General features: G+C 43.6%; 1 protein-coding gene across 2 annotated transcripts in view; it reads right to left on the bottom strand.

Moving 5' to 3' along the window:
• Positions 1-4,025: 4,025 nt before the first annotated feature.
• ARMC3 (armadillo repeat containing 3) overlaps positions 4,026-14,742 on the bottom strand; it is a 101,666-nt gene continuing 90,949 nt past the window's right edge. For both annotated transcript variants that reach the window (XM_084860479.1, XM_084860480.1), the window contains 3 exons: positions 13,652-13,852; positions 9,515-9,677; positions 4,026-4,783 (listed from right to left, as the gene is read on the bottom strand). In XM_084860479.1, the coding sequence (XP_084716605.1) occupies positions 4,574-4,783; positions 9,515-9,677; positions 13,652-13,852 (574 nt within the window). In that variant the 3' untranslated portion in view covers positions 4,026-4,573. The remainder of the gene's footprint in view (positions 4,784-9,514; positions 9,678-13,651; positions 13,853-14,742) is intronic.

Raw genomic sequence — 14,742 nt, 5'->3', positions numbered from 1 at the left:
GGAGAGTATTTATGGCTTAAACTCAAGAGTGATATCTCAAAGCTGCATTTTTGAATCACTTTGACAATATTTGATCTAACAGAGGCTGCAACATTTCAGTAATGGATCTAGATTCCCATTGCTATTCTGTCTTCTCCTTTATTGCTGGGCGTTGATTCAGGCTCAGCACAAAATATTTATTGTTCGCCTCAACTCTTTCCCCAAATTCCCTCATTTAAAATGTTAAGGTGACAAAAGAGGTTAAGCTCATAGAATAAAGACACATTTCGTGAAGGGTGAATTCAGAAGCCCATTATTTTTTCTAGATTAGCTCCTCCCATCTCAAACATCTCTGTTTGTACTGAGTCTGTAAATAAACCCAGTCCACTAAAGGAGGTGCATGAAATGCTAGCCAATCAGGATGAGGTGAGACAGTTTGCTGTCCAAAGGAAGCTACTATAAGCAATTCCCTGGGGATGTAAATGCTTAAAGTAGACCAGAATCTCCTCCTTCTTTTAGGATTAAGAATATAGGAAGCTGCCTTATAACAAATTCCAAGGATTTTCCTTGGAAGCATGTTCTGCAAGGGGTACTTTACAATAGAGAAGACCTTGCTCTTCGCCCTTGCAGATTATAAGTTTTCAGTGACTATCGGCTCCCTAGAAGATTTCTGTGGATGAAGCTAATTACACCGCTGCAGTTCCATACTTAGTAGTGCTGCATTTCATATTCCTTCATAGTTACATTGCCAGGAAGTAACTAACTAGGAGATGCCATGGGAAAATTGAATGGAGCCATATAAAATTTGGGCAGAGAGCATTGTTTGATCTTTGGATGCCAGGGCTGCAACCCAGGCAGCATCAGTTTGTAGTATGTCAGTCCTTTTGGTCATGAAATTTGTTGTGGTTGGCATCAGTAGCACCACTGCCACACCAACAGTGGAACAACTCTTGTCAAAACACAATGAAATGAGTAACTTCTAAGAGGACTAACTTAGATTCATATTGCTAATCATTTATCTATATGGAAATGATTTCCTAATATAATGCATATGCCTCTCAGTTCTCAAGTAAAGCAAAATAATGTTCTCCACTATACAATTTGAGAAACATAATGGGAACCAAAATCGCCCTGACTCAGAGATTCACATTAGGCTGCACATAGATTTCAGCTCTCCCACCCAATGTGTGATTGGTACTGACAGTTTGATGGTGCTAATAAGAACATAAGAGCCCTGCTGGATCAAACCAAGGGTCCATGTAGTCCAGAGCATCCTCTTTCTTACAGTAGCCAATCAGATGCCTCTGGGAAACCTGTAAGCAGAATAGGAAGATAACAGCCCTTTCCTGTTGTTGCTCTGCAACACCACACTGCCTCTGAAATAGACAGGTTGCTTACCTGTAACAGAAATTCTTTGAGTGGTCATCTGTGCATTCACTGTGCCTGTGCAGAGGCTTGTTCCGGAAAACTTCTAAGCTGAACCAGTTTTTTGGCGGGAACCCCTCCCTCCATCGTCTATGGTATATATAGCGTGGGTTCCCGCCTTCCCCTCAGTTCCTTAAGACCGCAAAGCAGTCTGGATCCGGAGGAGAAAAAACACCTCGGTACCAATAGTCACATTGACAGGGTTGTGTGAATGCACAGATGACCACTCAAAGAACTACAGTTACAGGTAAGCAACCTGTCTTTCTTCTTCATGGTCTCTGTGCATCACACATATGGGTGAATAACAAGCTGACTTACCAGAGGTGGGTTGGTGTCTCACTGCAGTACCGATGACAGCACGGCCCCGCCAAAGGCACAGTCTGCTCGGGCCCAAACATCTAGTCTATAGTGCCTTATAAAAGTAGAAGGCTTAGACCAGGTAGCCGCTTTACACAAGTCTACCAGAGGCACACCTTTTGTAAAGGCCGTGGAAGTCGACACTCCCCTTGTCAAATGTGCTTGGATTTGAGGCGGTAACTCCTTCCCTGAGAGGTGGTACGCTAAGCTAATAGTCTGTCTCTGGGAGGCTAGTCTCTGGGAGGAAACTGGCAATCCTTTGTTATGTCCTCTGTAGCACAGGAATAATCATTGTGACTTACAGAAAGACTCGGTCTGTGATTTATAAAAGGCCAGGGCTCTCCAGACATCTAAAGTGTGCAGCCTCTTCTCCAAATCGGAAGTCGGAGAGGGAAAGAAAGCAGGGAGGACAACTGGCTGATTCATATGGAAGTCCATCACCACTTTAGGGAGGAAAGCTAAGGCCGGCCTGAGTACCACCTTTTCCTTGTGAAAAATAGTGTAAGGCAAGTCTATTCGTAAGGCAAAGAGCTCGCTAGCCCTTGAGGTTGTAATCGCTACCAAGAAGGCGACCTTCCAAGAAAGAGGTTCAAATGGCGCGGACGTCAGGCTGCTGAACACTAGCAACAAGTCCCATTGAGGGATGAGGTCTCTCATGGGGGGAGCCAAGTTTCTAAGTCCCCGTAATAATTGTTTGCATAAGGGGTGGCTGAAGATGGAGCACCCGTCTATGTTGCCCCTCATTGCGGAAATCGCTGAGGCATATGCTCTTATGGAAGAATATTTCAGTCCTCTACTATATAAATGTTGGAGAAAACATAAAATATCCATAAGGGAACAGACATTAGGATTACAATTGTTGTCAGTTGCAAACTTCACAAATGAAGCCCATTTAGCTGAGTATGACCAGTGCGTTGGTGGCTTTCTCGACGCATCTAGAATAGCCTGTACTGTTGCCGGGAGCGGTGGGGAGCGGTCTTCGGGCACTGGATCCTCCACGCCGTGAGCTTCAAGGTATGGAGACTGGGGTGGAGAATTCGACCCCAGTCTCGAGAAATTAAGTTGTCTATTCGTGGGAGCGGTTGGCAATGTCCCTGCGACAGATCCCTCAGTGTTTTGAACCAAGGTTGTCTGGGCCACCATGGGGCGATTAGGATGCAATTCATGGCATTTTGATGACAAAATGTGTTCTGGTTTATGTTTAGATTTGAAAAGTGTGAATTCGGGAAGTTTGCATTAAAATGTGAACCCAACAAATAGGGGTGTATGAACCCCACTCACCGATCTGCCTGGGGGGTCCGTGGGGGGGGAGGCGATCCGTTCCTCCCCCCGGAATCCTCCCCAGCCAGCTCCGCGGCAAGTCCGCGGAGCCGCCAGCTGGGCCCACCCACAGCCGGACTTCCACCTGCTGCCCTGCCGGTGTGCGGACACCATTTGCATCCCTGCTGTTTGCCGTGATAGGCTACATAAATATTTACGTAGCCTATCACGAAAAGACCAGGGACGCAAATGGCGTCTGCTACGCCGGACACCATTTGCATCCACACATTGGCAGCGGACACAAGGACTCAGCGGACGGACACGGACCCAGCCGGCACCAGGTAGGGTCCATCCGGGACGAAGTTCGCAGGGTGGCAGGGGGGAATGGTCTGTTCTAAAGAATCCGGCCTCATTGGAATCTGTGGAGGAATTCTCCACCACCCCTACCAACAAATTTCTTACCCATCCTTAGCTCACAGTGCAAAGTATCTATTGGTCAATGTGCACTGTGTTCCCAACTCAGGGGTAAATGCAGTGCAGAATGCCGAATGCCCAGATCTAGCTCTGGCAGGCTAGCGTATGAACGCCACCCTTTTGTGGGCCTGGTTTCCACTCCAGTAGGAATGGTTAGGTTCAAAATAGATGTGATGGGAAAGTCATGTTTATTTTAGTCAAGTGTCTGACCCATTCACATATAAAGCAGGATAGGTTAGGTTTATTGTCTTACACAAGCAGGAATACAAAGGGTGGGGAGCTAAACCCTGCTTCCTCTTCCACCTTACCTCACTGTGCTCTGTCACTTCAAGCCATCTACACACACACACACACACACACACACACACAGTGAAGCCCACCTGACTTCCAGCATGGGAACTGAGCACAGTGAGATAAATTGGAGGAGAGAGGATGATTTTACTTCCCTCCCCTGCATGCTCTGTTTCATGACCATTTTATGTTTGAACAGGGCAGGCATGTGAAACACTTGTGGGTGCCTCGTCATTTCTAGTTCAGCCCTAAGATGTTCTGTTTATTTCTTAGGCTTCTATTACATGTCATTCTTATTATTACTTAAGAAAAGCTGCATGATAATAACAGAAAAAAGGAGAAAGAAGAACAAATGTTACTATAGCAAGCATAAGGCAAAAAACCAGGAATTTCTGTTTCAACTATATGAAAAGAATGGAAAGAGCAGACCTCTTGACATAAGTGAAGGTAAATGTCCTGGTGGACTGTGACATTTTAAAACGTACCCTATAAAACATTAATTAGCCACCGCTTTTACATTCTTGATATCTGCCTTTTATTCCAAAAGGTGCATCAAAAACATGAGCAAGACTTGTCCTAAAATTCAGTGATGCCTAAAGACAGTCAGAAATTATGTCTTCAGAATCTCCAGCAGGAAAATAAAAGACCCAAAGGCCCATCTAAATTGGTCAGAGCATGCAAAGGCACCCAGCCCAGCTTCAAAAATAAGCCCTACAAACCCCTCTGCACAAACTTAATAAAACTAATTGACAAGCTGCTTTTGGTTTTGAAACACTATGGAAGATAATTAAATACGTCGATAGTGATCTGCCTCTGGACTTCCTTCTTTCATCAGGTAGCCTGGCTGGTACATGAGATCTACAATAAATACTTGAGGAGGAAGCAGAAGTCCAGGTATCCCTAATGGAGAATCATCAACTAATTTTACTTCATTCCATGCTCTGTTGTATTCGCCACGGACTAAGCTGCAACCAATGCCAATTCTGTCTGCAAGAACCTATGGAAGGTAGTAATAAGATGACAATACTTGTTACTTCATTTTTATTACATAAATAGATGGTCTTATTACCAATGTACTCAAGGCAGTCCACACTTTAAAACAGTGCCTTACAATTTAATAGACTATGATACAAAAGAAAAAGGTACAAGGAGGGAAGAGGAAAATTATTAAAACCAAGTACCGTGTCCACTGAATGAGACAGTTCCAGGAGGAAAGCAGAGCCAAATTTCAGTTGGTGTCAATGGGGCCAATGGGGGGAGCCTCTCTGCCACCCTCACCTCTCCTTCTGATGCAGCCTGGAGGAATGAATGGCTGCAGGTGGGAGACAGTTCTTGGAGGGGAGGATCAGCTTCAAAGAGCTGATCCATATGTTCAGAACAGGCATGTAGTATATCCTCCGGTGACATGGATCAGCCTATACATTCATTAGAAGTGGTAATTTCTCCCCCTGGACTATACCACTTCAGACTGCAAGTGGGGGGATTGCCTGTTTGAATGCCCCCAATCTAAACAAAATCAAAAATAAAACTGTGCTCAACTAGCACTTCAGGAGCATGCCTAGCCTTCTTTATATGCTATTTTTCTGTGTGGGAGGGGCTTTTTGTTTTTTCACCTATAAGGGAACATTCCTTCCTTCTCCCACATACCCACAGCCTAAAGTGAAACAATGTGTTACCCACCCACACCAGTTTTTCCTTTATAAATTGGATCGGTACAACACAGGATGGTAGTGGTGGATCACATTTTTTATTGCTCCTCCATGCCAGAAATTCCTCATCTATGGGAAGCTAGCACGTCAGGGAGAAGGGTGTTTGCCTAGCCTTCCCCCTGGCATGTTAGTTCTACATACAGGGAGGCATTGCTTTGGGGGGGGGGCGCGTTATGGTGGGAGAGCACTCAAATGTAGAATCCCCCACCTGCATTATGAAGTGGTGCAGTCACAGAGAGGCTGTACCAACTTTATTTTTCTGAATACAGTATCATTCAACAAGATTGTGTTCTCAGCATCCCCGTTACTCTGAAACAATAATTGGGGACAAGGAAGTGGGAGGAGGATGGGGCCAGTCTCCAACCTAAGCAATAGTTAGCTAAGAGTTATCTTCAGGGGAGGCTTTGTTGTCCATGCCACATCCTGCAGAATCCCATCTGGCAGCAATATAGCAACGAGCCTTCTCTGTGGTGGCCCCCTTCTGCTGGAATGGCCTCCTCTTTGCGATACTTCAGGTGCTGACAATCATGTGCTTTCGAAGATAATTAAAAACTTGCTTGTTTACCCTAACTTTTCCCCAACCATTAACTTGTCTAAATGTTGTTGTGCTTATATAGTGATTTATAATGTGCTGTAAACTGCTTCAGGATTTTTAAAATTGGAAGTGGTATATAAATATTTTTAAAGAAAAAAAGAAAGGAAGAGAGTTGTGGGTGAAGCTAATATAATTCCCTTTCCCCATACTTTCCTCATTGTTAGTGTTGTGATTGCAGGGATTGGGTCCAGCACCACTGCAGATGTGCCCCAAGAAGACATGGGAATGAATTCTGAATCAGATGGGGAGGGGGAGGCAGAAGGTGTCCTCAGCCTGCCAAGATTGCAGGAGGCTAGTGAGAATAACAGTGCCAGAGAGGAGGAAGCCCAGCAGCAGCCTAATCATTTGGATGACAGCCAGGTCGAGGCCTCTGAACCTGTGGGAACGCAGGCTCCTAAAGATGAGGCGGAAGGGATAGGAATACAAGACCCCATGGTCAGATGTGAGCTAAAAAGGGAGGACCAATGTAGGGTCATGAGACATTCCAAGATCCTGGCAGCCAGCGAGGTGACCCCCTGAAAAGACCCACCTTGAGGGCAGGACCTAGTAGCCCACTCAGGCTGAGAAGGGAAGCCCGTAGTAGCCAGTGGCAGTTTCATAGCAACTGTCTTTCATAGTACCTTAACCCAGGTGATTAGCTGAAGTCTATGTGATCCTGTATTATGCAAAGTCTCTTAGAAAAGCCTGTCGCTAATGGATGCATGAGGATATTGTCTGCAGCTTGAAGCGATGCCTGTTTGCATGTAGTTTGCATAATAAAAGTAACTGACTGGAAATAAGACTTGACAGTTTGACCGCTAATAAAGCCAAGGGCTGGGTATCTGACAGAGAGCTATTTCTAACTTTCTGTTCCTATGGGAAGGCTCTGCACATTAAGATAATGTTTGCTCTTCTTTTTTCCTGCAAACAGGGGAGTTCCCTTGAGTATGCAGAAACCCCTATCTTGTCTCTGGGATGTCTCTGTTTTAGCCTTTGAAGGGAAGCGAAAAGCAAGGGAGAAAGGGGAAGATATACCCAACTGAATGCAGAGTTCCAGAGAACAGCAAGGAGAGACAAGAAGGCCTTCTTAAATGAACAATGCAAAGAAATCGAGGAAAACAATAGAATGGGAAAGACTAGAGATCTTTTCAAGAAAATTGGAGATCTCAAGGGAACGTTTTGTGCAAAGACGGGAATGATAAAGGACAAAGAAGGCAGGGACCTAACAAAAGCAGGTGAGATTAAGAAGAGGTGGAAAGAATACACAGAAGAATTATACAGGAAAGATCTTAATGTCTCTGATAGCCATGATAGTGCGGCCACTGAACTTGAGCCGGACATCCTAGAGAGTGAAGTCAAGTGGGCCTTAGGAAGCATTACTAACAACAAAGCTAGCGGAGATGACAGTATTCCAGCTGAGCTATTTAAAATCCTAAAAGATGATGCTGTTAAAGTGCTGCACTCAGTATGCCAACACATTTGGAACACTCAATAGTGGCTACAAGACTGGAAAAGTTCAGTTTACATTCCAATTCCAAAGAAGGGCAACGCCAAAGAGTGTTCAAACTACCGTACAATTGCGCTCATTTCACATGCCAGCAAGGTGATGCTCAAAATCCTACAAGCTAGGCTTTAGCAGTATGCGAACGGAGAACCACCAGAAGTACAAGCTGGGTTTCAAAGAGGCAGAGGAACTAGAGATCAAATCGCCAGCATTCGCTGGATCATGGAGAAAGCAAGAGAATTCCAGAAAAACATGTATTTCTGCTTCATTGACTATGCTAACGCTTTTGATTGTGTGGATCACAACAAACTGTGGCAAATTCTTAAAGAGATGGGAGTACCAGACCACCTTACCTGTCTCCTGAGAAACCTGTACGAGGGACAAGAAGCAATAGTAAGAACCGGACATGGAACAACCGATTGTTTCAAAATTGGGAAAGGCGTATGACAAGGCTGCATATTGTCACCCTGCTTATTTAACTTATATGCAGAGTACATTGTGAGAAACGCCGGGTTGGATGAATCACAGGTCGGAATTAAGATTGCCGGGAGAATTATCAACAACCTCAGATACGCAGACGATACCACCCTAATGGCAGAAAGCGAAGAGGATCTAAAGAGGCTGTTGTTGAGGGTGAAAGTGGAGAGTGCAAAAGCTGGTTTGAAACTCAACATTCAAAAGACTAAGATCATGGCTTCTGGCCCCATCACTTCCTGGCATATAGAAGGGGAAGAAATGGAAGCAGTGACAGATTTTATTTTCTTGAGCTCCAAGATCACCGCAGACGGTGACTTAGCCATGAAATTAAAAGACGCTTGCTCCTTGGGAGGAAAGCTATGGCACACCTAGACAGCATAGTAAGAAGCAGAGACATCACCTTGCCGACAAAGGTCCGTCTAATCAAAGCTATGGTTTTCCCAGTAGCAACATATGGCTGTGAGAGCTGGACTATAAGGAAGGCTGAGCGCCGAAGAATTGATGCTTTCGAACTGTGGTGCTGGAGAAGACTCTTACGAGTCCCCTGGACTGCAAGGAGGTCAAATCAGTCCATACTAAAGGAAATCAACCCTGACTGCTCATTGGAAGGACAGATACTGAAGCTGAAGCACAAATATTTTGGCCACCTAATGCGAAGAGAAAACTCCCTGGAAAAGACCTGATGCTGGGAAAGATTGAAGGTAAAAGGAGAAGGGGACGGAGGATGAGATGGCTAGATAGCATCACCGATGCAATGAATATGAACTTGAGCATGCTCCGGGAGAGAGCGGAGGACAGGAAGGCCTGGTGTGCTATGGTCCATGGGGTCACGAAGAGTCGGACACGACTTAACGACTGAACAACAACAACAAGTTGGCACAGGGCCACTAAGTAAGTTTACTGTTAAAGAGAACAATTTCTGTAGGTAAAGTAGCATTTTTAATATTTAATATTTATATAGTGCTTTTCCTAACTGCTTAAAAGTGCTTCCCACTTGGTAATCCTTAGAAGAAATCTGTATTGTTACCCCCATATTGAAGACAGAGAACTGAGGCTGAGAGACTCTGGCTGGCCTCCCAGTGAGTGTACAGCTGAGATGAGATTTGTGATCTGTAGACTTCAAGTCACAGCACTACGTTTCTCAAACATGGTAATTTGTCTTTTTGCTTTTAGTGTAGTAGCTTTGCTCACATCTCTTCACATTAGCTTTGTGAGCTATTTTAAATGCTGCTTGTGTCTAGAATACCTACAGGACAGGAATGCATGTCTTTGATGGGAAATCAATACTGACTAAACTCAAAATGACTAAAGTACACAAATAAATAGGGTTTGAACACCACTGTAGCAAGTTTATATTGAAGCTGATATATGTTAGCATGTGCTATCTGTTTATTAAAATGAAACTTGTGCAATTATAACAGCATTTTTAAAAAATCAGATACATGGCTAAGTAATTTGCTTTACCTTGAAAAGCAAAGCCCTGTGGTAGAAGGTCCCTTTGTTGATCTTCCCAACAGGCACCACATTGCATTTGAGTTCAAATTCAATTTCACTTATATGAAGTTCCCAGCTGAATTCATGCAACCTATCTCTTTCGATAGGACCACCCATCTTGTCTGCAACAAACCTGTTTTAAAACCCAACAAGATGAATTAAACCAACCATTTTCATAAAATTTATCTGGCTTAACAATAACACTGCTTCTACATGAATATTTGTTTAGAGCTTATGATGGATCCATTTCAAGATCCTAGTCAGTATGGAAGCAGTATATTTCTGAATACCAGTTGCTGGTGATAAACAAGACACACCATCCCGTTTTTGAGGATCGGGGGTATCTGGCTGGTGGCAACAGAATACCAGACTAAATAGATCTTGGTCTGATTATGTTTTTGTATTCCAGCACATTGCGAGTTGGTTATAGGTTAGTGTGGGGCAAAGAATGCCCTCCCATTTTTGTAACCCCATCCCACGGAGTGTGAAAGTGGAAGGGCATTCTTTAGCAACATTCTTAGACAACCACTGGAAGTTTAACACTTTTCAGAGGTAGGGGGGCTTACCAGTAAAGACAGGAGTGGCAGTGTCTTTTTTTAAAACGTATTTTCATTCTTTACCATACTTCTTTCATGCTGCTTCAAGCAGCGTGGAACAGCCGTAGTTGGCGGCTACACAGGCCACCATGTTCCCTCACAATGCTTTACTTGGAATTATGTTATATCAAGACATAGCAGTGTTCCACATGTATTGTTGGAAAAAAGATGGCAGCCCACTCTGGTCAACAGCTGCTTTACACTGCTTGACGAAGCACAGGAAATGTATGTTAAAGAAAGAAAAGTAAAAAGATGCTGCCACACCCGCTTTTACTGGTAAGCACCCTTGCCACACACACTCTAAACAGCTGAAACATTTCCAAGCAAAATCTTTGGAATGGTGCTGTTATAGGCCTTTCCATATTTTATAACAGACTGGAAAGACAGGAGTAGTCAGAAAAAAGATCTAAGGGGAGAGGTTTGGGCTGTTTGTATGCAACCTGAGACTTGGAACTCTCTAGTCTGTTTTACCTTTTAAGCATAAAGGTTTGGGGCCTATTTCTAAGAGCCAATATATATTTTACATAAGCAGTGTTTCAGCTGCTTTTATTTAAATATTACATTTTTATTCCACATGAGGAGCACAAGCCCCCATACATGGTTCTTCCTCTTCCACTTTAGTTCTAACAATCCTGTGAGATAGGTTGGCCAAAAAACGACTGACTAGCCCAAGGTAATCCAGTAAATTTCACAGCTAAGTAGGGAACCTCCTAATCCAGTGGTTCCCAACTCTCAGTCCCCAGATGCTGCTGGACTACAATTCCCAGCATTCTCAGACAGCATGAGCAATAGGGATGATGCAAATTGTTGTATAACATTTGAGGACCCAAAGTTAGGGACCACTGGACTAATCCAACCACTATATCAGACTGGCTTTCATTTGGTTCCACTTGGCTACTTCCCACATCATTCCCATAGTAGGTGTAGGAAGCAATCACAAGCACTGGACAATTTAAGGTGGATAGTGTGCATGTCAGCACTGCCAGTGTGGCCATGCGGAAGCAGTTTCCACACTGGTATGGTATGAAATTGCTCTTAGTACACAAGGACACAACATTCTGAATGGCAAATAAAAATGTATTACACTTGTCACAGCTGCTTTTATTTTTATTATTCTGGTTCTAGGAATATGCTGATTATTGTTGGACAGATTAAAATGCTAATGCTGTTTCTTGTTGGTCAGGAATTTATGTTGTCTTTATGCACCAAGCAGAGTTGACTGTTTATGGAAATCATTCCAACGTGCAATATCTTTTAAAGATACATAAAATACTAGTTTATTATGTTGGCTGGCAAGCAGCCTGCTGTGTACAAATATCCCTTATCAAGAAGAAGCTACCTGTGATAAGTAAATGCTTTTTATTGCCTTTGTGTTCCCAAACCTGCTAACTAGAAGGTTTATATTTGGGAGAAAGCCCAGCAGCTTGAGCCTACAAGCAGTTATGCAGCAATATGTGCTTAGGATGGGCTGTAACAGCATGGCAACCCATAGGTGGCATTATGAGCTCATCAAAGATGTCACACTGATTTTACAATGTGGGTTGGTTTTAGACTTCTAACTGTCACCCTGGCCAGATGTGGCCCAGCAGCCTGTTACAGAAGTGAATGGATGGAGGGACATGGCAGAGCAGGATGGGGTGGACTTCAAGAGCGGCATTCCAATTTCATTTTGGCCACCATGGCGCAAACTACACTAGGACAATACAATCTGCCCTAATATTTGATAAAACCTTTTTGTACTGTGGCCTTTCAAAGAGTCCTTTTACCTGGCACCCCAGGAGGTCACTAAACCAATTTAAACTGCATTGCCCCAAATTTGCCACTGAGACTAGACCTACCCTAAAATATCCCAAGAAATTAGTAGCTGCCACCACCTACGGAATTAACAGAGCAGTAAGTCTCTGTAGTATCTTGGGGGGAGAGTTCTGATTCAGGTATCAGCCGAGTCACCACTCTGCCAGCGGCCAATTTCTGCCTACTCAGCTCACTAAGGGCACAATCCTATCAATTACACCCTTGATGCTCATAAGCCTCCAAACTCTGAGGCTTACAAGTATCCAGTGCAGAGTGTGAGGTGCAGCAGAGGCGATCCCACTTCCCGCTTCGCATTTCAGCTAGATGGACTTTTTCTCCTGTCTAGCTGGGGCGTCTCAGAGGGGGAGAGAAGGCCTCGGGAAATCGCATAAGCTGGCCTCTCTAGTCCCCTCTCCTCCTCATCCGCCAAAACGCCTCCTTTACCTCCTCTCTGAGGTCACTTTTGATTTACCATTTGTAAATGTGTCCTATTTGATATAATAGACACATACATTCCCTCTTGCTTGCTGCACAAGGTCCATTCTAAGATGCAATGGCTTTGTAAACCTTAACTGATGTTTAAATATTTTTAATTTCTCTCCCCATTCCAATGTCTTCAAAGAAGTCTGGATACCCACATTACCTTTCCTGTTCTCCAGAACCACACAGGCCTCTAGAATCTAGAAAGAACATGTACAGCATGTCTACAGTCTAGATAGTGAGCTTATGGGCAAGGCCTGTCCTTCTCTTGTTTTTCTGTACAGCACCTAGCTCATTTTAAACAATGAAATAAACAAATACGGGGAAGTCAAATGCATCTATGGATGTCGAGAGGGAATGTCTGCTCCCAAAGAAAACACATTGTCCCCTCAAATTTTCTGATGAGGCACCTGCTTCACATAACATCTCCACCAGTGTTTAGCACTCTAAGGAGTAGGGCTTTTCCTGTAGGGGTGCCTCAGTGGTGGAACTCCCTTCTGTGGGAGGTCCAACTGTTTCAAACTTTGGGCAGTTTTTCAGGAAGGATGTCAAACATTCTTTTTTCCAACCCCCACAAAACATCCTCCCAACTTTGGAACAGTATAGCTAAAAGAAACTAAAAAACAAAGGGTGTTGTTCATTTATTTACAAACTATCAATTTTATTATTTTGCCATTTTATTTTCTCTTTGAATTTTATGTGAAACTGAAACTTGCCTTGGGTCTGCTTTGTGGAGAAAGGTGGGCTACGAACACCTACGATCATAAGTAAACAGGATGAGCTCTATCATAAGGTGGCCCTGTGTCCTACTTTACAGAGAACAGTATTTGAAGATGTCTTTTATTGGAAGGGCTGCCCAGTCCAAGTCCAGTTTAAAAATAATTCTAATAAGGGAGAGAAGGTGCCTTGAAGTTGTCCATCAGCTGTATCCTCTTAGACAGCAGACTGAGCAGGCAGGCACACATAGGTGACCTGGTCACAACCTTCCCCACTATAATGAGATGTGTAGTGTATTTCTATTTAAATAATAGTAATTATTTCTAAAGATGCATTTCTAAATATAAATCATCATATGCAAATGTTATGCAAATTGGTGTCTTCTTTTTTGGTGATGTATAACTGGCCACCTTACCTCTCTTGGGAGGCAGTAAAGCAAAGAAGGTCACAATGGGAACTCTGGTCAATACATTCCTAATTAAAGTCCTTAAATACTCAGCAAATACATTCTAGTACTCACTGTGCAAGGGCTACAACCTGTTCTTTGGTGGTTGCTAGTGGAAGAATTGTTTTGGAAGCCTCTGTAATGTAATCCAGCAAGATGGGGTCAAAAGGAGGAAGCCATAAAGCCTTTCCACGAACGTCTTCGAGTATTTTAGGCACAGCTGGCTCCATTTCTTCTTCTTTTGGTTTTTCTTCTTCTTTTTTCCCTTTCCCTTTTCTTTTTTAAATAGACAGCACAGGTTTATTAGGACACACATCTGTTTTTTAAAAACCTGATTCTATTTAGCATAATGGGACAGGGCCTGCCCTACTTCAGAGGACAAAAAGATGTCCTCTCTCTTCCAAGGCACTTTCATAAGAAATGGTTCAATCACTTTAGACTTTCCTGTGTCTTTGCAATGATATCACACCTTGGCTGTCCAGTCCAAATCTGGTTTAAAAATAAAGACCCATAAGGAGGAGAGCAGGGTCTTGAACCTGCTCATCAACAGCACCTGGAAAGCAGACTGAGCAGACTCACAGGTCATCTGGTCACAGTCTTTCCCACTATGGTGAGATGTATTTCTATTTAAATTATAATAATGTATAAATTTGCATCAATACATATAAATTAACACATGCAAAGGTTATGCAAATAGATTACCTTTTTTGGTGGTTCATAAGTGGCCACCCAACTTTCCAGCATGACATTAAGACAGCCTTATTCCATTAGGCCTTTGCTCTTGACTAAATTGTTCTTTATATGGTTCTTTTATATTTGATAGATTATCTTGTCTACTGTAGTGTGTTTATTATTTTAAATTGAATTGTCATTGATTTGTTTTTTTTTAAGGCGCTGGCGAAACGCCAGGGGCAGGCCATGCCAGGTAAGGGGAACAAGGGAGAGATGTGTAATATCTGTCCCCTGTTCTGGGCCTGCCTAGAGCCAAAGGATGGCTGGGGGAGGCGTGACTCTATCTTCTGGCCTTCGTCTGCTGCTCTGCAATGCCAGGTCTGTTACCCAGAAAACATCTGTCATCCATGACATGATCCGGGATGAGGGTGCCGACCTGGCATGTATTACAGAGACCTGGCTGGCTGAGGCTGCTGCTCCAACTCTTGCAGCCA

The sequence above is a fragment of the Heloderma suspectum genome, chromosome 5, assembly GCF_057233095.1.
Source record: "Heloderma suspectum isolate Gila_16-S chromosome 5, 16-S_ref, whole genome shotgun sequence".
Lineage (NCBI taxonomy): Eukaryota > Metazoa > Chordata > Lepidosauria > Squamata > Helodermatidae > Heloderma > Heloderma suspectum.
This window is presented reverse-complemented; position numbering and strand designations above follow the sequence as displayed.